Source organism: Amphibalanus amphitrite, unplaced genomic scaffold, assembly GCF_019059575.1.
Source record: "Amphibalanus amphitrite isolate SeventyFive unplaced genomic scaffold, NRLGWU_Aamphi_draft 002102F_arrow, whole genome shotgun sequence".
NCBI lineage: Eukaryota > Metazoa > Arthropoda > Thecostraca > Balanomorpha > Balanidae > Amphibalanus > Amphibalanus amphitrite.
The window spans coordinates 43,477-67,845 of record NW_024883595.1 but is presented as its reverse complement, the minus strand read 5'-3'; the positions used below and the strand labels follow the sequence as shown (position 1 = coordinate 67,845).

General features: G+C 46.3%; 1 protein-coding gene across 1 annotated transcript; it reads left to right on the top strand.

The window, feature by feature from the left end:
* Positions 1–2,423: 2,423 nt before the first annotated feature.
* LOC122376329 (DNA-directed RNA polymerase III subunit RPC8-like) lies at positions 2,424–4,295 on the top strand (the record flags this gene model as incomplete). Its single annotated transcript, XM_043356143.1, has 3 exons — positions 2,424–2,613; positions 2,952–3,094; positions 3,572–4,295. Coding segments are annotated over 3 exons (390 nt in total), but the record flags the coding sequence as incomplete, so codon positions are not given.
* Between the last annotated feature and the right edge of the window lie 20,074 nt (positions 4,296–24,369).

The following is a 24,369-nucleotide window of genomic DNA, read 5'->3' as shown; positions in this document are numbered from 1 at the left end:
TTGCCTGGCTGTCTAGCTGTGTCTCCCTCCCTTCCTCTCTCTCGTCTATTCCTCCCTCTCTCCTCCCCTTTCTCACTCCCACTTTCTCCCCTCTTTCTTTTCTTCTCTTCCTCGTTTCCTTCGTACATCCCTCTCTCTCTCCCTCTCTCGCCCTCCCCCACTCTGTAGCAAATTATCTGTCAGAATCTAGATATTGTTATGAGCTAGTTTTCTCCTGAGGTAAAGGAGGCAGGAGGGAGATGACGATTAGGATCAGAAGGGAGATGAAGCTGAAGTAGAGAACGAAGATAACTATACACGTAACACGGGTAAACCATTTCTGATTCAAAATAGATATCAGATGTGGGAATCGAACCCACCTCCCGTGCTATGCTTATTCTTGGATGAGTTACGTAGTATTTGCAAATGTGAGTAGCAGAACTGGAGGCAAAGAAATGCAGATGCATAGTATAACAGGAGACTAGGTAGAATAAGGTGGTCTGTGGTGCACAATTGAAGTCATGAATTATGATTTTACCGCACCATTTATTTGTACCACCGTTCAGTGCCGCACCCTTCGTACCTCCGTTCAGTGCTGCACCCTTGCGACTGAGGTTCACTGCCGCACCGTTCCGACATCTATTAACCCGCGCCCCGTAGGGCTACCGGCGGACCCTACCACCCGTAGGGGGGGGGCCGTTTCGGCCCCCCCCCTAAGATCTCGGAAAGTTACCGGCCGATTTTCAAAATTCAAACGGCGTTTGATAGCCCTACCCAGGAACTACCTTGTGACCAAATTTCATTGACCTAGGTCAAACCGATAACGTCACAGGTCAGGTCAAAGGTCAGATTTTCACCGTTCACAGGCAATTCAAGAAATGTGCTGTGAAATCGAGTAAATTGGTAATTTATTGAAAACCATCGATGGTATATTGTTCGTCAAACACATACTTTGCTATCTGAGGTCACTGATACCAGGTCAGGTCACAGCGAGGTCAGGTCACCGGGGGTCACAATATGAATGTGTCGTGTGATACATGTTTTATGGTCCATTTTACATGACAAATGCGATTATGTGGGTTAGGCAGCCTTTGGGGCCAGCCTAGGTCACGTTTTGGTGAAGGTCAGGTCAAGGTCAGGTCAAATTAGGTCAAAGTTCAAAGTTGATATTTTTGCATAAAATGGGTATCCATTCGATGCAGCTCGTCACGGGGAGTCTAATGGTGGTCTTGGTTTTGCTCTACGAGTTCTAGAATTGCCAAAAATTGAGTTCGAAAATTTGACGTCATCATTTTTGAACAGTTTTTTCGCTATAACTTGGCCAAAAAACGAGGTATCGATCTGAAATTTGGTATGTAGATAGAAGACGGTAGGTACTATCTTATATATTCCGGTTTTTTCGAAACTCAAAAAACTTTTTGGATTTTTTGGCTAATATATCCAAAAAAATGCTTTTTGATTTTTGGGGATCAAAACTCAAAAATTTCAAAAATCCGAGATAGCAGTTTTGTAGCCCTGTCAGTTCTACACCTTTTATGTCTTGATCATTTTTCTGTATCTTCAAAGCTGTAGGCTTGACAGGTCTTCTCGCGAAGGTCTTTTTTCGGTCGAAAATGACAGAACATGACGTCACTCTGACGTCATTTGTGGCCAACCTATCACAGCCTCTGGAAAATTTTTTGGTCACAATGTGTAAAATTGATGCCCGGAGGGGTCCTGAAAGTTTGGTGGCGATATCTCCAGCCGTTTAGGAGATATCGACCGAAAAGGACAGGGGGGGGGGCGTTTCGGCCCCCCCCCTACGGGGCGCGGGTTAAGTGCCGCTCCCTTCCGACCTAGTTTTAGTACCGCATTCTTCCTATCTAGGTAGTAGGTTCAGTGCCGCACCCTTCTTCTCAAAGTTTAGTGCAGCACCCTTCCGACCTTCGTTTAGTGCCGCGCCCTTACAAGTTGCAACTTAGGGTCTGTGCCGCACCCTTTCTTCATTGGTTCAGTGTCGCACCCCTCCTTTGTTTCAGTGCCGTACCCTTTCGGCCTTCTTCTAGTGCCGGATCATTGCAACCTAGGATCAGTGCCGCATCATTCCGACTTTTTGTTCAGTGCCGCGCTCTTCTGTCTTTGGTTCAGTGTCGCACTCTTGCGACCTTCGTTTCGTGCCGCACCCTTCGTTTTTCCGTTCGGTGTTGCACCCTTCCGGCTTTTGTTCAGTGCCGCACCATACAGACACTCGCTCAGCGCCGCACTCTTCCGACCTACGCTTAGTGCCGCACCCTTTGGTCTAGTGTTTGGTGTCACACCCTCGTTTATCGTTTAATGCGGCATCCTCTCGACAACCGTTTAGTGGCGCACCCTTCCGTCCTTCTTCCCGTCATTTGCTCAGTGTCGCCCCCCAGTACTCCCCCTCCCTGCATTGAACCCTTGAAACGACCCCCGCCTCTGTTATATGTATTATCCATGATTTCCGTCTTTTTAACACGTCCGCTTTCCCGTCTCTGGTTGCAGTGAGTCTGGGTTTCTTTGACGACATTCTGATCCCGCCTTCGGCGCTGCAGCAGCCGGCCCGGTTCGACGAGGCCGAGCAGGTCTGGATCTGGGAGTACGAGGACGGCAAACACAGCCTCTTCATGGACCCCGGTCAGTGGACGCCGAGCACCTCTCAGGGCCGAGCGCCCTAAGAGCACAAATCGTCGTGCTATTTGTGTTATGGAAATGTGCTTGCAATCATCACCATTAACTTGGCTCCAGTCAGCGCCACACAGTCCGATGTGTCAGTGCAAGGTAACAAAACGCCAAGAAACAGAGTATCTCAGCGCGGCCGAACTTTGCACATAATTATATCCATGCTAACGTGCACAGGATGGCAAAACACATGCTAACGTGACAATTCCACCCACTGATAAGCAAGCAGTCCTTACTCTTTGAACCGACCCTCTGCCCTCCGCCCTCTCTCACCTGTGTCCTATTTTCTCCAGGTGAGGAGGTTCGGTTCCGCGTGGCGGCCGAGACGTTCACGGACACAACGCCGGCCGGTCCGGAGCGGAGCCCGGCAGAGCCGTCCGCGCCGCCCGCCGACCCCGCGGCCGGCCAGCAGCGCCACACGCCCTACCTCATCACGGTCAGAGTGGGCGGGGGGATGAATGAATGAATGAATGAATGAATGAGTGAATGAATGAATGACGGACGGACGGACGGACGGGACGGACGGACGGACGGACGGGACGGACGGACGGACGGACGGGACGGACGGACGAATGGATGGACGAATGGAGAGAGGGAGGGGTAGAGAAGGGATGAAGAGAGGAGAGAGAAGTGAGTTGCCAAAGGCAGAAGAGTTGTGACCGCTGTTACCGGTCGGTGGTGAGCGGTAGAGGCTTTATCCGCCGGTCATCCGGCAAAGGGTAGTTTATTTAGATTATTTGCCCGCAGGTAACTCTTTGCGATATTTGTTTGATCATTTGCCTGTAGAGTGCACTTCACCTGCACTGTAGTTTTTGTGTGAACTTGTGCTTTACGTGTTGTGAATTGGCGTATTATTTGCTGTTAATATTTTGGCTGACATTTGGCCTGACCTGGTGTTTGTTTGTGTCCACAGGCTACCGTGAACGAGCCAGGTCTGGGACTGCTATCCTGGTGGGCCAACCTCAGCTGACCGCTGTGACCTGACATGACCTGACCCAGCAGGATACTCAGTGGTCGGCACTCAGCGGGACCCGATCTGAACCGACCCGTCGGGACTCCCGACGCCCAGCAGTCAGTGGACCTGACCTCACCTGATTCAACGTGACCTGACCTGACCGGCCAGGACCCTCGGTGTCACTTCACGAGGTCAGGTCACAATATCGTTCACAGCCTCGTGCCCTGTGAGAACTGCAGCTGTGAGAATGCATGCGGAAATATCTGCGAGAATACCTGTGAGAACATGAGACATCCGCTGTGTGAGCACCGGTGAGAACATCAGTGAGAATACCACAGTGCCGTCCCCGAACTACCTTTAGCGGGATCCCGCTGGGGATTACCCTGACACGCTGAGACTGTACATGTACATGTATTGTCGGGTTACGACAGAGATCCAGAGAGACGGATGGATCCCAGAGGCCAGAGGGTGGTTTGAGCCGATGGGGTCGTGTCGTACCAGAAGTGCCGTGCTGTTACGTGTCGTGTCGTGCCGTACGGTACCGAACTACGACCGTGTCGTACCCAACTAGACTGTACTGATACCCCGTCGTGCATTTGGTTTCAAAGCGTTGTTGTAATTGACGATCATTGGAAGGATTCGTTGGATAAACCTTTCAGTAATATAAAAGTTTTTTTTGTGATTTTGTCGCGACGCCTGTTTTGTTCTGGGAAATTTTGGTCAGTGAACGTAGTTATTTTGTCCACTGTGCGGTCGGTTAGAATCTTGTTTCACTTGGGGACGAACTTCGGGGAAGAATTGTGTGGTCCTCCGCGCTTCATTATGGGTTTGAAGATAAAGTATTTTCTTATTGTAAACCGTCAGGGACAAAGGATCAGATAAAGAGAAGATAAGGAGGGAGGGAGAGAGAGAGAGAGAGAGAGAGAGAGAGAGAGAGAGAGAGAGAGAGAGAGAGAGAGAGAGAGAGAGACGCGTAAGCCAGGGAGCGGGGGATTACTACTGGCCTCTCATTGGTCAACTGCTCAGCACAGTCCACGTGACTTTGACGAATGAGAGGCCAAGAAATAACAGGAGGCCGGTAGCCTGCTGATCCGTTAGATTGAGAGAGTTGACGCCATTAGATAGCTAATGAATAAGGTGTGCATGGACCCCAGTCGCATGGCATATTTATGATCTCATCCTATGACGTCAGCTCGCGAAACGCGCTATTAGCGGACACGGTGTGCCATAAAACAGGGCTCTGACACCGCCTCTGCCAGTTCCACGTGTCTTCTGCCGCCCTTCCCGGCTCTATCCCTGGCGCCGCCCCTGCCGCCCCGACCTGCCCCCGGGCGGTGGCCGGTCGGCCGGAGCGAGGCTGGCCGCCGCGCGCGCGAGCTTTTGCTACCAGCGCTCGTTGTTGTTGCGTACGGCCGGCTTCTGGCGTGGTGACTGCTTCTGGTAGGCATTTCGACTACCTACTTTACAAGGTAAGTAAACAACGACAATTTACTGATTGAAAGTTCCTTTGTGCTCTGCAATGAAACGTTGTAACTTGTTAGTCTGTACTCTGTTTGATTTAGAAGGTACCTACCTATTTTTGATTGTATCCACGATTCCACACATTGATGCTATGGAAACTGAACAAACTTCATCTTGTGGAATGTTCACTTCACACTAACTAGAATAATTTTAGAGAAGTGTTAGCCTTCGCTAATCTCAGATTTAGTCCTAATTTAGGATTGGCATAGCAAAAGTTTATCACCGATCACGTGACAGAACTTGGCATTTCAGCTTTCACAACTGAGCTTCTCATTATTTGTGCCGTCATATTTATCAAACATTCTGTGTAAAAAGTTTGCCCGAACACCGGCGTCCGTTCCATGGTCTTATTTCTATGACTCCAAGAGTCGAACCAGCGTCTTGTGGCCATGCGGCGCAGCATAGCTTCAGGCGCCGTACACTAGCGACATCTATTAGCGGGATTCTAACGTTGCGGTACAGCATAACTTCAGGCGCCGTACACTAGCGACACCTATGAGCAGGATTGTCGACACCTATGAGCAGGATTGTAACGATGCGGCGCAGCATAACTTCAGGCGCTGTATACTAGCGACACCTATTAGCGGGATTCGAACCATACGACGCAGTATACCTCCAGGCGTTATACATCAGGGAGCTATGAGCGAGATTGTAATGGTAGTGTTTTCTTCACTCATCAAATTAACCTTCAGAATCATTTTGTTTTGTTTTCATCAATTGTTTATGGGCATTTCCTCGCATTCAAATAAGCATCACAAATGGGCTGTGTGCTTCTTTGGTATACGACTCGTATAGCACTCGTATCTTCACACTCCGCCACGAGTTTACAAACTTACCAGCCACCCTCTCAGCGTGTGTTGACTCTGTGCCATCTCTCCGACAGGTGCGGCAGTATAGGAGTGAGTGTGAGATTGGGTCGAGGAGTGTGGCGCCGGTACAGGTGCCACCAGACGTCCGTCCACCGGCCAGTCACCACTGAATTGACCTCCATCGAACACTGGAGCCTCCAGCGGCCTCACATCTCGACGGAAAGGCGAGTCAAATAACCTTCGCCCCAGTGGGGGGGCATATGTTACCACCCTGTCGCGTTTTTTGCGTGTGAATAAAAAAACCGCGGCGCGTAGCGCCGCGCCGCTGGGGGTAGCTTTTGGTACATCAATTTTGAACAATTTGTGAAATTTTTGACTCCAGGTCATGTCAGGTCAGGTCACCAGGTCAAGTTAACTGACCAAGCCTAAAAAAGTTTGCAATCATGTCCAGCCTGCAGTGTTTGTCAGAAAGGTTTCAAACTTGGTGGATTGCATGCTGTTATGGGCGCCTACAATTTGTATATCTCGGATTTCTTATATCCGTGACCTAAGGTCAGGTCAGTGGCGTGACCTTTCCATTACAAGTCAATGGAGAAAAATGAAAATGCCTCTAGATCCGTGTGTACGCATAGGAACAGTCCAAATATTTCAGAATCACAATGATTTAGACCACTCGTGATGACCAAGGTGTCATTTTTGCTGATAGCCTCTAGAAAGGTCATCCGAGGTCATTTGAGGCTACAAACAGATTTTTGCCAATAACTCGCGATTGGAAAGAGATAGAACGCTGGGGATGGTCTCATTGTGTTTGTCTTGATGAGACGCATCGATTGATATGCAACATGACCTTTTCCGGTCAGGTCATGACCTTGACCTGAGTTCAAATTTTCAAGTTGACCTTTCAAGGTCAGATTATAGTTCATTCGACGCGTCTCGGCGAGGGGAGCACGATTCTGGCAATAGAAATGTCGTGGCTTTTTGTTGTCGAAAGTTATTGTCGAAAAACACTTTTCGTAAAAACAGTTATTTTTGGAGTTTTTGCCCTCTGGAGGCTAAACTGTTGACCTGAGGTCAATATTGATAATGACATTTTCAAAAGAAGAGTTCAAAAGCTATCGATTGCTCCTCCATGCGTTTTTCTAGCTACCATAGTTCCTGAGATAGCGGCATGTTTTCTGAAAAATATAATGACAATTGGCAAATTTTGACCTTTGATGACCTCTGGTGACCCCAATATTGCTCTAAGATGAAAAATGACTGAAATATTTTCAAACGTACGTATTGAGAGCTATCGACTGCTTTTTACCGCGTCTTTCTAGCTCTCTTTGTTTTTGAGTTAGAGGTGGGTGGTAACATATGCCCCCCCCCCCCCCCACTAGGGCGAAGTTGGCTGAGCTGAGACCGCCACTGGGGCGCGGGATAATATATTCGCACTAAGCTTCGTAATTAACAAAAAAGTCTAACGTTTACTTCTAAAGAGTTTGATATCTCATCGATCTTAGCGTTATAGTACGGTTTCTGCGAGATGTATAATTATTAAATTATTCCTTTCCTCCGTTTTTTTTTTCAGGCTCACCCGATGGACCGAGGCAGACGGTGGCACTGCTCCAGCCTCCAACACACCAAATGATCCGATATATCCGTCATGATGACGCCAATTTATCAGGTGAGTCGGCGCACAGAGGCGGGCGCAGCACTACATCTACCACACCTGACACCAGCGCACAGTAGTTTTATTGTACAAACCATGATGCTATTCATATAGATTCTATGGCTCGGCATTGATATTTTTTTAGCAATATCCTCCCCATCACATCAAAGCAAAGTGCAATTTCTTTTTTCGTTTCGTGTTACAGTCGCTAAAGATACGGTGTTGAGTGCTCTTGCGAGGAACATATTGTTATAATAACTCAAAATGAATGACCTTTTCCTCGAATATGGACAGTTGAAATGTCGAAAATGATGTATTTAGGTACATCACCTAAATACATCATTTTCGACATTTAAACTTTCTATATTCGAGGAAAAGGTCATTCATTTTGAGTTATTATTACAGTCGCTAACATTTATTCTGTTCCGTCGCTACAATATGCATACCCTGCACTCAAACGTAATCCTGTATACACAATTATATTCTCAGTCGTCTCATTGACGCCGTGCTATCTCTCCGACAGGTGAAACAGTGCAGGAGGGAGTATGGCTCCGGTACAGCTGACACCAGACATCCGTTCACCAGCCGGTCACCACTGAACGGACCTCCGTCGAACTCCGGAATCTCCAGCGATCTCACACCTGGACGAAAAGGTGAGTCACAGCTTTTTTGCGTGTACTTTTCTGTACAAGAAAATAACGTGACTTAGAATTTTGATAGTTTTGATATGATATCGATTGTTACGCGGATATTAACTATGCTAAAGTGCCTGATTATATTTTTCTTATTTTAGGTCCAGCCCACCAGAGAGAGATGGCGGCCCTGCTTCAACACACCACCGGGACCCGCCACAGGAGTCGGCTTACCAGGTGGGTCGGTGCACCGAAGGGGCACTGTATCTGTTGTGACATTATTGCTGTATACTTTTAACCCGCGCCGTGCTGGTGGTCTGAGTTAAGAGTTTACCGTGATGTGCTTGGGGGTGGGGGGGGGGAGGGTCACGCTCCTCCCGTCTAACTCGGCTCCTGGGCCACGCAGCAACACGCGGGTAAGCGGTGTGTTCATTATGTTGTTTTACGCTAAAAGAGCGTAACAAAATAATGAAGGAAGAACATCAGTCATTTTTTAGGTTAGGTCAAAGGTCGGGTCGCCAGAGGTCATCAAAGGTCAAATTTTGTCTATTTCAACAACTTTCGAAACACCGACGCATAACTCGGGAACCAATAGAGCTACAGCGCGGAAAGGGCATTCTATAGTTTTTTTTTTCAACGGCCTTTCTGAGCATTGCTTTCAGATTTGAACTCAAGTCAACGGTTTAGCCTAGAGAGGGCAAAAACTAAAAAAGCCGTTTTACGAAAAATGTTTTCTGTAATAACTTTTGCCTCAAGAGAGTCACGACTCACGACATTCATTTTGTCAGCATCGTGTTCCTCTCGTCCAGACGCGTCGAATGAACTATAGTTTGACTTTGAAAGGTCATTTTGAAAATTGGACCTCGGGGTCAAGGTTATGACCTAACCGAAAAGGGTCATGTTGCATATCAGTCGATTCGTATCTTCGAGCTGAACACACGTTATGCGCCAAACTCCATACAGAAGCGGACATTGGGGTTCAGATTGATATTATGAGTAAAATATAAGTCATTTTCTTCATTAAACGGCTGTTGCTCTATGTGGCGATCATTTATGAAGCACGCTACACTTAACACGCGCAGTGGAAGGGTTGCGAGTACTACGCCCAGTGGAAGGGGGGCGGATGTCGCCCCCCCTAAGATCTCAGCTCCCACTGGAGTTAGAAAGACGAAATTTGGAGGGTAGGTGGGGGCCATGGGGAACTCTGTTGTGTGTGAATTTCATGACCCTAGGTCAATATTTTTAAGGTCAAATGAGGTCAAATGTGGTCAAATCTGCCATATTAGCGACTTTTTTGCGTTTACACGCCGATAACTCAAAAAGTTACCGGCCGATTTTTTAAAATCTTTCACTATACGAAAGAGCAAACATTTGTGAGTATGTACAGTGAATTTCTAGATAATCCAACAATAAATATGGCAGTTAGAAGCCTGATAAGGGTAAGATGTCGCCGGCTGAAGCGGCATCGGCCGACGCGGGAAACGCGGCAATCACAATTTTGTGTTTACACACTCATAACTCAAGTTGTTACCGGCCGATTTTCAAAACTCTTGTACCATATGATTGCCTGTACATTTCTCAGTCTTCTCACCGAATTTGACGCGAATCTAATATAATCAGCGGTAAGGAGCTCGATGTAAAGACTTAACCGTCCCGCCCCGGCACAGTCTACAATTCAGGCGGCGCGTAACGGCTAGCGCCGGCCGCCGCGCCGCCGCGCCGCCGCGGCAGCAGGGTGTTTGACTTTACACCGCTATTACTAGAAAAGTTGTGAACGGATTTTCTTACTTCTTGCACGAGAAGATCCGCAATTCAATTTTGGACAGGTAGCCGAAATTTCACATTGATATTATGCTTGCGGCGCGAGTTATTGGCGAAAAGCAGGAGGGGTGGGCGAAATCCGCCCCCCCCCCCCCCCTTCCACTGCGCGTGTTAAGTAGTTACTAACGAGCGATATCATAATAGCTCCATTTTTTGCCAGTATACTGCCACTGGTCGCGGCCGAGTGCGACGGTGGTACTGGTGCCGACTATCGGCTACCCGTGCAACTAGGTCTCGCGGGAGTGGGCAAAAATAGCTCCCCACCCGCGCGGGTTAATATGGTGTTTGTAAGGGTTCTTCCAAAATGCCATTTTGTGACCTTAGTAAAGATTGTTGCACGATGTTTCTTTGTCATCCCGTTACCAACAGGACAGGACAATGCAATTGAGGTATACTTCCGGGTCTTACTGAGTCCATTGAACAGTCACGCATGAAGGTGAGCTTTGGACACGTTTTTCCTTGTCTTGCTGTAAACATACAGACAAAACAATACCAAGCATGACAAATTCAAACATTACTTAGTCCAACTAACACCAAAAACAATCCAAAACGAAAAAAAAAGTTTTTGGGAAAAAAGTCACGCTAGATCGTAAAAACCTACTGCGCATCGGCTGGCGGGTGGCGCGGAGGCCCAGCGGCCGCCGGGTTAACTAACCCGCGCACCTTTGAGGTCTGGCAGGTTCCACGTCCTGTTGGGGAGGGGGGGCACCACCAGATACGACGGCCATTGGTTCCGTCGTATCTCCGGAACCAATGGCCGGATCGGAAAAATTCAAACGGCATTCGAAAGAGCTTATCGAGATGCACAAGATAGGATATCGATGACCTTGACATTTGACCTGTGACGTCACAGGGAGGTAAAACAAGGCCAAATTACCCAGTCCAATTTACAATGACGAGAAGTTGGTCATAAAAATGAAATCTAAGTTTCCAAAATATTGTATTTTTGTAAGTCTGTAAAATGTTGTATGAAGGCGTCAAACTGATGCCTCAAAAGCTACTGAAAATTTGGCGGCCTGCGCGCCGCCGTTTTTCGCTATTCAAGAAAAACCACAGGGAGGGCCAAAATGCCCCCCCCCCCCATCAGGGCGCTGGTTAGTGCTGAAAAATATTTATTCTAAAAATCATCTAAGATGATCATTTATGAAATGCAATGCACGCTAACCAGTGTTCCGAGTAACAGTTATACCTACCCAGTAGGTACCCACATTACTTATCGTGTGCTGTGGTTGGAGATGGGTCAAACGTTAACCTTCCAGGCGGTGTGGGGGGAGGGCATTTCCTCCCCTTTAGTTTTTTTCCGATATATCTCAAGAACTGCTGCGCCAATCGTCACCAAACTCTCAGTACCCTCCCGTGAATAACTTTTGTACATTGTGACCAAAAATGCTTCCAAAGGCTATGACAGGTTGGCCGCTAATGGCGTCGGAGTGACGTCATTTCTGCCATTTTCGACAAAAAAAGGTTTCAGGGGAAGAGCTGTCAGGCCTACAGCTTTAGAGATATAGAAAAAATGTTACGGGCATAAAAGGTGTAGAATTAACAGGGATACAAAACTGCTACCTCGGATTTTTGAAAGTTTTGGATTTTGACCCCTAAAAATAAAAAATAGGTTATTTGAATATAATAGCCGAAAAATCCAAGAAGTTTTTGAATTTCGAAAAAAAAACGGAAAAGAAGAAGTGAAAGTCCGTATACCGCTTTCTATCCAGATACCAAATTTGAGATCGATACCTCTTTTTTTGGCCAAGTTATAGCGAAAAACTGTTCAAAATTGATGACGTCAAATTTTCAAACTCGATTTTTAGCTCGTAGCGCAAAACAAAGACCACTATTAGACTCCCCGTGACGAGTTGCATCGAATCGATGCCTATTTTATGCAAAAACTATCAACTTTGAAATTTGACCTGACCTTGACCTGACCTCCACCAGAAAGTGACCTGAACCGTACCTGATGGTCTTATAACTAACACCATTGAAATGGAAATGAAAATTGGCCATAAAACATGAATCGCACAACCTTAGTAAAGGTTGTGCGATTCATGTGCTGACCCTTGATGACCTGAGCTGGTATTATCAGTGACCTCTAATAGCAACTGACGCCCTATCGCTGATTTTCGACAAAATGCGTTTTACTCGGTGTTGTAGCGCATTCCCTAGAAGACCCGTGAAGGTGAAACATTTTATCTTTGAACTGACCTGTGACGTCATCGGTGACATCGAGGTCAATGAAATTTGGTTTCCATCGACAAATTTGACAGGGCTATCGAGCGCCGTTTGAATTTTACGGATCCGTCCAAAAGTTTCGGAGATACGGGGGCAAAAATATGCCCCCCACCGCGCGGAAGGTGGCCGGGGGGGGGGGGACATTGTGTGCTTTGTGATTCCGGGTATCAATGTATCAATGTATTTGACTATGCTTATTTCCAATACCAGAAATATAATCCTGACGTCTTTTCTTCTTCCGCAGGCTGTTTGCACGCGAAGAACTTCAAAACAAGGAGCAGTAAAAGTGAATCAGAGAACAGAAGTACCACTTCGAAATGTATGGGGGGGGGGGGGTGAGGGAGGGAATAATCAGAGGGAGGTAGGCGTGCCTGCCTCCCCGATTATCCCCTCCCCCGATTATCCCCTCCCCGCCGTGTATATGGCGGGGGGGGGGGGGGTAATCAGGGGAAGGTAGGTGAACCTGCCCTCCCCTGATTAGCTCTCCCCCCGCCGTGTATATGGGGGGGGGGGGGTAATCGTGGGAAGGAGGTGGGCGTGACTGACCTCCGTCCTGATTATCCTCTCCCCTGCAATGTGTACAGGGGGGGATTACCCCCCATGCCATGTGTGTTTGGGGGTGGACGACATCAACAAAAGAAGAAGAATACATGCTGGACTCACGTTGATTGTTTATTTCTGTCGATTACATACATCACGGCTCACGCAGTGTAACTCCTACACGCCCCCCCCCCCCCAAGTTTTTGCCTGGGAGGGAGAGTAACAGGGATTCCCCGGTGGACCAGTGTCTGGGACGTCAATGTTGGGTGGGGAGGTGTTCAGCCAGGTGGTGACTACCGTTCCCGGTGGCCACCACCTGGGGGCTGACACCCCCTCCCCTCCCCCAACACACACGTCCCCGACCAGTGCCGCGGACGTTTGGGTTGGGAGAGGGGGGGGGGGCGGTCAGCCAGGTGGCGACTACCGTTTCCGGTAGCCACCACCTGGTGGCTAACACCCCCCCCCCCAGCCCACACGTCCTCGACACGAGTGGTCCACCGGGGACCACCCTGTTACCCTCCACACCCAATATAGTGCTTGGGTGGTATGTCTAGGAGAACACATACCACCCGAGCATGGGAGGGGGGTAACCAGGAGAGAAGTCAGGTAGACCTGCCTTCCCCCGATTACCCCCCTCGGACACCATCAGTCACATCCAGTGACTGTTGCGCGACACCACCGGATCTTCTCCGATTCCAACCCGCCGCTGCAATGTTCTTCACTGCGATGATGGTGTCTGTGGTCGTCCGGACTGCAGAGGACACCGGCGCCAGTCGACAAAGACCTGCCGAAGAAGGAAGGATGTCAGGGATGTATATTCTCTGACTCGACATGTTAGAAAATAGAATTAATTGTAAAGCACATTTACTAAATATAAATTTCAAACATCGCTTTGGATATAACGGTAATGTCGATAGCAAGTGTCACTTGTCAGACATATCCGGACGCGCCATGCCTCGGTGCCAACAGCGCGCAGCCGACCGGCCACCGCCCGGGGGCAGGTCGGGCGGCAGGGGCGGAGCCAGGCACACGGCGGAGTGGGGTAGGGAGGGAGGGGCAGCGACCGAGGTGGCACCGGGTCCGAGGTCCGGCCATCGTCCCTCGCCGCCTCGGCAGCGAGGTTGGTGAACATCAGGCTTCCACCCGGCAGTCCAGGGTTCAATTCTGGTCTCCGCCCGGCAACCGGGGGCGGTCGCGCTGCGGAGCGACCGCCCCTGCGGCCGGCGGTGATCAGAATTGTTCCTTGGATTGTCGGGTGTAAGTTGTGATGTTCATGAGGCCCCGGGCCAGTAAGTCCGGGGCCGCGCACATCTCAATCATATATTTAGTTCAGCTGCATTCCTTCAAATTTTAGCAGCAGTTCATATTCATGCCGCGTATCCAACTGAATACGTATTCACGTATTCAATTGGGTACGAAGCATGAATTTGAACTGTGCTACCAAAACTTGGAGAAATGCAGCAATCCAGGTTACGGGTCAAAGAGAGCTGGCACTTGAACAACGCAATAACAATCAAAGACAGTATCATATCAATAGATCAAAACAAAGTCTTCGAAAACTACTGTCTTCAGCAAGCACCGAGTTGGTAACTGCAAGTTCCTTTAGCATATACAATTTTCAAAATAACTTTGCGCTTCCAATGCATTTAACTGCCTACATCGACGATTTGTTTTAAACCCCACCTGTTCTCTCTGAATTTTCGACAAGTTGGCAATTGAAACTTGGTACTTGAAACATGTGATTATTATGCGGCCCTTCACGAGAAGAACCAAACGGCAAAAAATTACCTTAAAGGCTCAGCTGAGCAGGTTATCTCAAATGACAGGGCGATGAACTTAAGATGGGTTTTTAGTTTTTCGTAATCGGTACAACTTTTCGCAGAGCAAAGATTCTGGTGCCAGCGTATGTGTCATGTCAAGTACAGTTAACCTTTAGTGTTCAGAACTTGACAGGTTTAACTTGAACCTAACTTATGACCTTTGATGATTTTGAAATATGATCTAACTAAATGGGTGACCTAGCCTCTAACAGGAATGTCCTTGCGTGAACTTCACCTCAGAATGGCCTGGCATTATTCCCTTAGCGACAAACTCGGGATGCACGAAGCTTAATTCAAAACATGTGACTATCTAAAACACAAGAGAAAAAGCACTGTTTCAGATCAATTTTGATGGTGACTTCGACACTGATCGGTAACTTTGACCACATCCCCCAACTCTTAAAAATATCTCCCTTACTTTCCTTTCTTACCAGTTATTTTTCCTGTTATTCCTTTAACCTTCCAGGCGGTGGGGGGGGGGCATTTTTTGTCCCCCCTTTAGTTTTTTCGATATATCTCGAGAACCGCTGCGCCGATCGTCACCAAACTTTCAGTACCCTCCCGGGAGTAGCTAGCGCACATGGTGAACAAACATTTTTCCAAAGGCTATGATAGGTTGGCCGATAATGACGTCAGAGTGACGTCATTTCTGCCATTTTCGACCCAAAAAAAGGTTTCGCGGGAAGAGCTGTCAGGCCTACAGCTTTAGAGATACAGAAAAATGTTTCAGACATAAAAGGTGGGAAATCAAAAGGGCTACAAAACTGCTATTTCGGTTTTTCGAATTTTTTTTTTGTATTTTCACCCCCAAAAATCAAAAAATAGATTTTTTGAATATAATAGCCGAACAATTCAAAAAGTTTTTTGAATTTAAAAAAACGGAATATATGTGATAGTCCCTACAGCCTTCTATCTACATACCAAATTTGAGATCGATATCTCTTTTTTTGGCCAAGTTATAGCGAAAAAACTGTTCAAAATTGATGACGTCAAATTTTCAAACTCAATTTTTAGCAATTCTAGACCTTGTAGCGCAAAACAAAGACCACCATTAGACTCCCCGTGACGAGCTGCATCGAATCAATACCCATTTTATGCAAAAATATCAACTTTGAAATTTGACCTTTTTTGACCTGACCTTGACCTGACCTCCACCAGAAAGTGACCTAAACCGTACCTGATGGTCTTATAACCAACACCATTGAGTTGGAAATGAAAAACTGGCCATAAACCATGCATCGCATAACCTTAGTAAAGTTGGACTCATGTGGTGACCCTTGGTGACCTTTGGTGACCTGACCTGTGACCTGACCTGGTATGACCAGTGACCTCTAATAGCAACATATGTACTAGACAACTGACGCCTTATCGCTGATTTTCGACAAAATGCGTTTTACTCGGTGTTATAGCGCTTTCCCTAGAAGCCCCGTGAACGGTGAAACATTTTATCTTTGACCTGACCTGTGACGTCATCGGTGACCCCGAGGTCAATGAAATTTGGTCTCCTTCAACAGATTTGACAGGGCTATCGAACGCCGTTTAAATTTTCCGGATCCATCCAGTAGTTTCGGAGATACGGGGGGGGCAAAAAATGCCCCCCCCCCCCCACCGCGCGGAAGGTGGCCGGGAGGCCCACCGCCTGCCGGGTTAAATATATCGCTCGAGATAATTTACGAACTGTTTTTTTCTTGTCTCTGGCATTTACTTCTGCCCACTGACCAGTGTTAACCGACCTGAGGCGAAAGCTTTTGGTTCTTGGGAATTGTCTTACCGATGTCTTTTGTTTGATACTGTTTTGTTTCCGTATACCGTCTTTACGGTGTGTAATGTGGAATACGGTTGAAAAACGTCGTGAGGGCTCGACCGGATTACCGTTCCTATTTTGATTTTCCAAAATTTTAAACTAAGCATCGAACACATGGTTCCAGTTCAAATGAATTACTAAGGGTTCAAGACAATTAAAAGTTAAAACATGGATGAGAGTATTATTTCATCGATGGTTAAAAGTATTTGCTCGCCTAGGATTTTAACACAAAAAGAACGTTCTATAAATTTATATGTAAAAATGTTTTTGCACTCTTCCGAATGTTAGATCAAAATAAACGTGAGAAAACAATTGTTTTGCAAGACTGATCTAGGTACTCAAGTAATTACCTTCCAAAAAGTTAGATGTCATCTGTAATTTAGTTAAAATAAAAATGTGAAACATACCATATCGGCATTTCCAAACGTTTGTTATTGACTTGTACCTACGTTTGACTAACAAATAAATTATCCAGTGTGACATTAAGCTATGGTACTGACCAGCTTCCTAGAAGCAAGCTTTTGTAAGATGTATGTAAATGTGGGTAAAACAAATGTAGTTTAAACTTCAATGTTGGCTAACCCAAAAGTTACATTTAGCCGCGTTAGGTCGGCGCTTCGATCGCAGCACATCGAGGCGGGGAAGGAGTGTGAAGAGTGAGTGAGTGAGTAAAGGGAAGAGCGAGAAGGGAAGGAAGGAGAGGAAGAGAGGGCAAACAAACCCTCTATTTCGGCTCCTACGCCACGTTGCGATGAGTGCTAAGCTAAGTTCGAAAAACCTTCGAACTCGTGAAAAAGTACTAGGGTCATGTCAACGATAATAACATATGTGATCAAAAGGCCATATGTTTCAGTGTTCATCATTGTTAAAGGAAGACTGCCACCTTCAAAAAGTTTTCTCAGATCGGCCCATGATTTATTCCCTGGACAAAACAAAATTTTAGAATTCACCTGACAAAGTATCATCACGTGAATCGCGAAAAAATTGTCGATTATCATACAATTATCAATCGGTTAATGTCTAGCGACAATGTTTACACATCACTAGAATTCAAGGTCATAAGATTATTACATTTTATTTGAAAAAGTAAGGTATTTTATGATTTACTAATATATGATTTCATAAGAAATTGGCCATGTTTAATTTATTTTGCATTTAAGTTCGTAAAACATTTAAAAATCATGGCTCATTTGGAATGGGTCTGGCCCATGTTAAACCCCATTTCCCACACTTTTTTGGAAAAAATGAACTACTGAATATATAAGTTAAACTTTTATTTTGACACTCCAAAATTCTTCTCTGATCTCGAAACAATCAAAGTTTTGACATATATTTACCAAAAGATAAGAAAATTCATGTTTCAAAGTTATCGATAAACAGTAGAGATGTCGGTTTTCTTGGACTAAAAAAAATGGCATCAAACTGAACTTTGGTCTCCGATTTCTCGCAAACGGGTTCGAATTTCGGAAAACCGACTTCAGTCTGGGACATAGGTGGCTCAGCTCTAGTGAAAACCGTTTTGTGAAAAAATGGTGGCAGTCTACCTTTAAACAAATGACCTCATTGTTTTTATTATTATTTGTGTATTCAAGTATTTAAGCTTCGTGCCGATGAAGGTGGTTAACCCTCGCGGGCCCGGGGGAGGGGCGTTTTTCGCCCCCCCTGGCGAATATTTGCGATAACTCCCGAACGCTTAGGGATAGGAAGGCGAAACTTTCAGTACCTTTTCTCCCATCAATTTGACATCTTCTGAAGTAAACAATTTGGACCTAGCCCCCTTGATGACGTCACAAGGTCCATTTTTCTAGACCCCTGCACGGCAAACTTCGGCGTCACAGACGCAAACTTCAAATAGCTGCTAAAAATAGAGTTTTAGAGATAAAGACAAATTACGAGCACGGCTGTGTAGCGTTTGACCTAGAGAAAAATAGAAAAATAGTTTTGGTGACCTGAGGTCAGAAGTCAGGTCAACGACCCCGAAATGTGGTTTTAGTTTTTCGCAAATAACTTCGACAAAAATGGTCCTAGAGCTACGGCAGTGGTACCACCGCATTCGCCTTGTCAAGCCGCGTCGAATGATATATATTTTGTTCGGAAAAGGTCAAGTTTCATGTTGACCTCATGTGACCTCGAATGACCTCTGGTTGACCTTGACACATGAAAGGTCGTTTATGATGGATTTGTACCCGCTGACCACGAATCTGGCATCTATTTTCCTCTAAGCCTTCATTTAGAGTTTCCGGATGGCAAAATTGTCTTATTTATTATTACTAACTTGAATCAGTGAAATAGCCTCTAGCAGGGATACTCTTCTGTGACCTTGACCTTTGAGCAGCCTTGTATCGTAAGATGAACCACAAATAGGGAACTGATAAGCCTCAAAACATTTCAAAACATCTTGGAAGTTAGCACGCAAGATGTGCGAAAAAGTGCCAAGTTTGAGGTCTTTTTTGAGCGTGACCTTGACCTTGACCTTTGATTTGGAGCACATTTGCAGAATCCTCAGATTCTCTTCTTTCGTTTGACACCCAATTTTGCCGGTTTGATGCAGCCTGCCGTCCTCTAGAAGGCTTACTTTGAGATCACTACACATGTGCCAGTTTTGGCCTTTGACCTTGACCTCTGACCTTGAACATTGACCTGAGGTCAAAAATTTTAGGTGCATTAGAATCGTCTCGTAAGGACCTTTCGTTTGGTATCGCTTTTGTTTCCGTAGCTCCCTTATTTACGGAGTTTATATTTATTTACCGACAGGGGGGGGGGGGGCGAAAAACGCCCCCCCCGGGCTGCGGTGGTTGGGATTACCCCCCGGGCCCGGCCGGGTTAAGGGCTGCCCTACCATTCATTGCCAGATCGTAGACCTGAATCCCTTCTTATGACCTACCCTGCCATTGCAATATGATTGCTATTCTTAACCTTCTGTTCTGCAACTCATAGTAAGGAAGTATTTCGTATATTACGCGTAGCACGGGAGGTGGGTTCGATTCCCACATCTGATATCCACTATGAATCAGAAATGGTTTGCTCGTGCAGCGTAATCTTCGTTTTCTTTTCCAATCCTTCCCCTCCCATCTCCTTTCATCTAATCTTCGTCTCTTTTAGTAAATCACGAGTCCGCGTCCTGAAGCTTCTTATTCTCGAGACTTTAGCCACCCTCCTCCCTTCTGCACCTCATAATCCATCTAGCTCAAGATCCTCACAGATATCTGCACAACTGTGCTCACTTCAAATGGGCAAGCGGAGCCCCTTGAACGATGAGTCAGTAGTAGTGGTCGATGGTGGCACGACATTCAGCAATGACTAATGAGCCGTAGCATGTGTCCCAAATGTGCATCTCACACTTTTAGGCGGCACCGAACTCGAGAGCTATACAGGGCTAAGCAGTTACAGTGAATGGTTACAACTTCAGTGATGTTTGTTAAGTTAGGCCCTGCCTGATAAGTTAGGCCCTGCCTAAATTCGATGCTATGGGTGCTGGTGGCGGAAGTTGCTCTCGTTCTCTAGTTTTTGTAAAACAATGTCTTCTCGGATATGCTATTGCGGTTTAGTATTACTTGTGATATCTGGGGTGGACTACAGTGCATTCCAATGTCTTTTCTCTCAAAGTCTCGCTCTCAAGGTCAAAGTCTCACTCCTAAATGAATTTTGAACGTGACTAACGGTAACTGATGGAAGGGAGGGAGAAGGAGAGTGCGAGAGCGAGAGAGCGAGAGAGCGAGAGAGCGAGAGAGCGAGAGAGCAAGAGAGCAAGAGAGCGAGAGAGCGAGAGAGCGAGAGAGAGAGAGAGAGAGAGAGAGAGAGAGAGAGGAGGGAGAATATTAGTTTTGCAAGCCTAAGAAAGACTCGAAATAACCTCCTGTCAGGCAGTATTGTTATGGAAAATATCCTATTATAATCCCAGTCAGGTCGGGTTAACTGTCCTGGACAAAAAATCGCAATGGGGCATCGATTGTGCTTTGTTTCTATCGGTTTTCTGTTTGCCAGGTAAATGCGGTTAAAGCTCATATACGCGGGCGAAGTATGCCACTGTTACTATAATTAGCGAGAGGGACGCAACTGTAGCCCGCTCGCTCCAGACAGCGGGCGAGCCAGCATATGTAAACCGCCCCAGACTCAGAGCAGGTCCGGCAGGGGCGGCGTCAGGCGGGGTAACGGCAGAGGCGGTTCAAGAGGAGGAAGGGGAAGGCCGGCACGAACATACAAACACAATAGATACAATGCCCTTCGGTGCACCGACCCACTTGGTATATAAGCCGACTCCTGTGGCGGGTCCCGGTGGTGTGTTGGAGCAGGGCCGCCATCTCTCTCTGGTGGGCTGGACCTGGAAAACCAGCACAAAGGAATTACTCAGCGATTTGGCACACAGTTTGCATGACACTCTCACATTTCATTCATTTCAAATAAAAGTAGTAAGGATCAATCCACTTATCTTTTTAGTGTAGTTTGAGGCGGTGGTTGGTGTCTTGGAGCAGCGCCAACATCTCTCGTTCGATGTAAGCCTGAAATGTCAGTACATACAAAGGAATTAATGAATGAAGAAAAACGGAATAAGAACAGCAATATAGAATTAAATAAGAACGAAAAGTAAAAATGGGCTGAAAGGCGAAAGCCAAATTAAAACTACCGAAAGCTCACGTTGCATTTCAATTGATTTCACATCATAGAACTATTTGAGCTACGATAAAAGAAACACTTATCTTGCTGGTAGATCAGTGGTGACTGGCCGGTGGATGGATGTCTGGTGGTAGCTGTATACCGGCGCTACACTCCCTCCTGCACTGCCGCACCTGTCGGGGAGATGGCACGGCATCAACACACGCTGAAAGGGTGACTGCTGATGTGTGATTACTTACGAATATGCTTACTTCCGTGACATAGACAGCGGAACGGCGAGGAAATAAAACATGACCCGTGTTTTATATTTTTCCATTTGAAATGGAAAATCACGAGTGTCGGAGCAGGGAGTAACTGTAGCATCTATATAAAAAGACGGCCGCGATAAAAATTTCTATGTTGCTTTCATCACACAATTGGAAGTTCAAAAGTCGAATAAGCCGCAAAAATTATTTAACATATCTCCTACTAAAGCAATTTATTTACTTTTAGTCTTTGGTTGACCGAAAATCAAACAGACAACGATAACAAACCGTTCACCACCAGTCCAAATCCAGTGCTCAGCACGCACTTACCGTTCAGAGTCTGCTGACTGGCGGAACAGTCCAGAAACCATTGGTCTCGAGCGTCGCCATACACTGAAACGACAGAAGGAAACCTTGTCACCCGCTGGGAGCGGTGGCAACGATTTATTGGGTATGCTTAGCGAGCATATGCTCTCGGTGTTTTTACTTTCTTGGCGTGTGAACATAGCAAGCGAACGAAAGTGCTCTTTTGTGCTACTCTGCCCTATATGCACAACAAAAAGCTACTCAAAGTTACAAAGTAAGTTACAACGATAAAGATATGGGCCGAATCTGTGAATCCGTTCTGTTTTAGTGTCACAGTAGACCGTGCTCTCTCGGTGCACCAACTCACCCGATAAACCGCCGTCTTAGAGCCGGCTTGTGGTTGATGCCGGTGTTGTGTTGAAGCAGCGTCACTATCTCTCTCGTGATGGATCTGAAATAAAGAATTATCGAATTATCAATAAATGAAGAAATATTAAACATATTGGTGCACCCATGGTGTCATACGCACCTCTATCACGAACGGCAGGATCAAAATGATGCCGAAAGACGAACCCATCGAAAGCTTGCATCTAATTTTCTATGATTTATGTTATAAATACAGGGTGACACAAAAAAACGGTCATCACCAAATTTCGAATAACTTCGGAAGTTTTATTCAGATCATCACCAAACTTCGGCCACTTAAGGTCACACCTATGTAGCATACATCCACCAAGTTTCAAGTCTTCACTACGAATACTTTTAGTACAGTGTGTGTTTCACTGACGCTCCACAATGTGCTCCAGGTGAGCGCCACGGCGCTGCAGGGCGTAGGCACACTTGCATCCGGCGGGCAAAGTTGTCGATAACCCGATGGCTGTGCACTTTACAGAGTGCAATGGCCTCTGGAGACAGTGCTCAGGGGGTGTGCTACCCCTGAAACGTTATTCTTATCGGGTTATCGACAACTTTGCCCGCCGGATGCAGGTGTGCCTACGCCCTGCAGCGCCGGGGCGCTCACCTGGAGCACATTGTGGAGCGTCCGTAAAAAGTTATTCGAATTTTGGTGATGACCGTTTTTTTTGTGTCACCCTGTAATTTTATCATTTTTTACTTATTTTATTACCAACGAAACTAAGAAACATTTTGGGTCAGCCATGTGGTTGTTAACTAAAGCACATTTTCATTTTTACGTTATAATCACGCACTTCACCGTATAGAGCCTGTCCGGCGATAGGTCAGAGGAAGTCACAAATCATTCATTTCTTTATATATATCGACAAGATACCTCATCAGTCAGTTGACAGTTACAACAAATAGTGGGACAAAACAAAAGTAGTCAGCAATTCTATGATAAATCCAACGTCGCCTCGGTTTACGTACCGATTCGCCCAAGTCGCCGGGTCAAGTAGGTCACGTGATCACTCGAAATGACGTCCATTGGTCGCTGTGCTAGAGCAGTGTCCCCAACCCGCGAACTCCTGCCGGCGCACATGAAATAAAAATACCAGGGAGTCAATATCGGAAATTCTGCAAAGCCTCTTATTAAAACACAGAATTAAACTTTAACCCAGCAGGCGGTGGGCCTACCAGCCACCTTCCGCGCGGTGGGGGGGGGGGGGCACTTTTTTGCCCCCCCCCCCGTATCTCCGAAACTACTGGACGGATCCGGAAAATTCAAACGGCGTTCGATAGCCCTGTCAAATTTGTCGAAGGAAACCAAATTTCATTGACCTCGGGGTCACCGATGACGTCACAGGTCAGGTCAAAGATAAAATGTTTCACCGTTCACGGGGCTTCTAGGGAAAGCGCTATAACACCGAGTAAAACGCATTTTGTCGAAAATCAGCGATAAGGCGTCAGTTGTCTAGTATATATGTTGCTATTAGAGGTCACTGGTCATACAAGGTCAGGTCACAGGTCAGGTCACCAAAGGTCACCAAGGGTCACCACATGAGCCCAACTTTGCTAAGGTTATGCGATGCATGTTTTATGGCCAGTTTTTCATTTCCAACTCAATGGTGTTGGTTATAAGACCATCAGGTACGGTTTAGGTCACTTTCTGGTGGAGGTCAGGTCAAGGTCAGGTCAAAAAAGGTCAAATTTCAAAGTTGATATTTTTGCATAAAATGGGTATCGATTCGATGCAGCTCGTCACGGGGAGTCTAATGGTGGTCTTTGTTTTGCGCTACGAGGTCTAGAATTGCTAAAAATTGAGTTTGAAAATTTGACGTCATCAATTTTGAACAGTTTTTTCGCTATAACTTGGCCAAAAAAAGAGGTATCGATCTCAAATTTGGTATGTAGGTAGAAGGTGGTAGGGGCTATCACATATATCCCGGTTTTTTCGAAATTCAAAAAACTTTTTGGATTTTTTGGCTATTATATTCAAAAAATATATTTTTTGATTTTTGGGGGTCAAAATCCAAAAAACTCGAAAAACCGAAATAGCAGTTTTGTAGCCCTTTTGATTCTACACCTTTTACGTCTGAAACATTTTTCTATATCTCTAAAGCTGTAGGCCTGACAGCTCTTCCCGCAAAACCTTTTTTTGGGTCGAAAATGGCAAAAATGACGTCACTCTGACGTCATTAGCGGCCAACCTATCATAGCCTTTGGAAAAATTTTTGGTCACCATGTGCGCTAGCTGCTCTCGGGAGGGTACCGAAAGTTTGGTGACGATCGGCGCAGCGGTTCTCGAGATATATCGAAAAAACTAAAGGGGGGCAAAAAAATGCCCCCCTCCCACCGCCTGGAAGGTTAATGT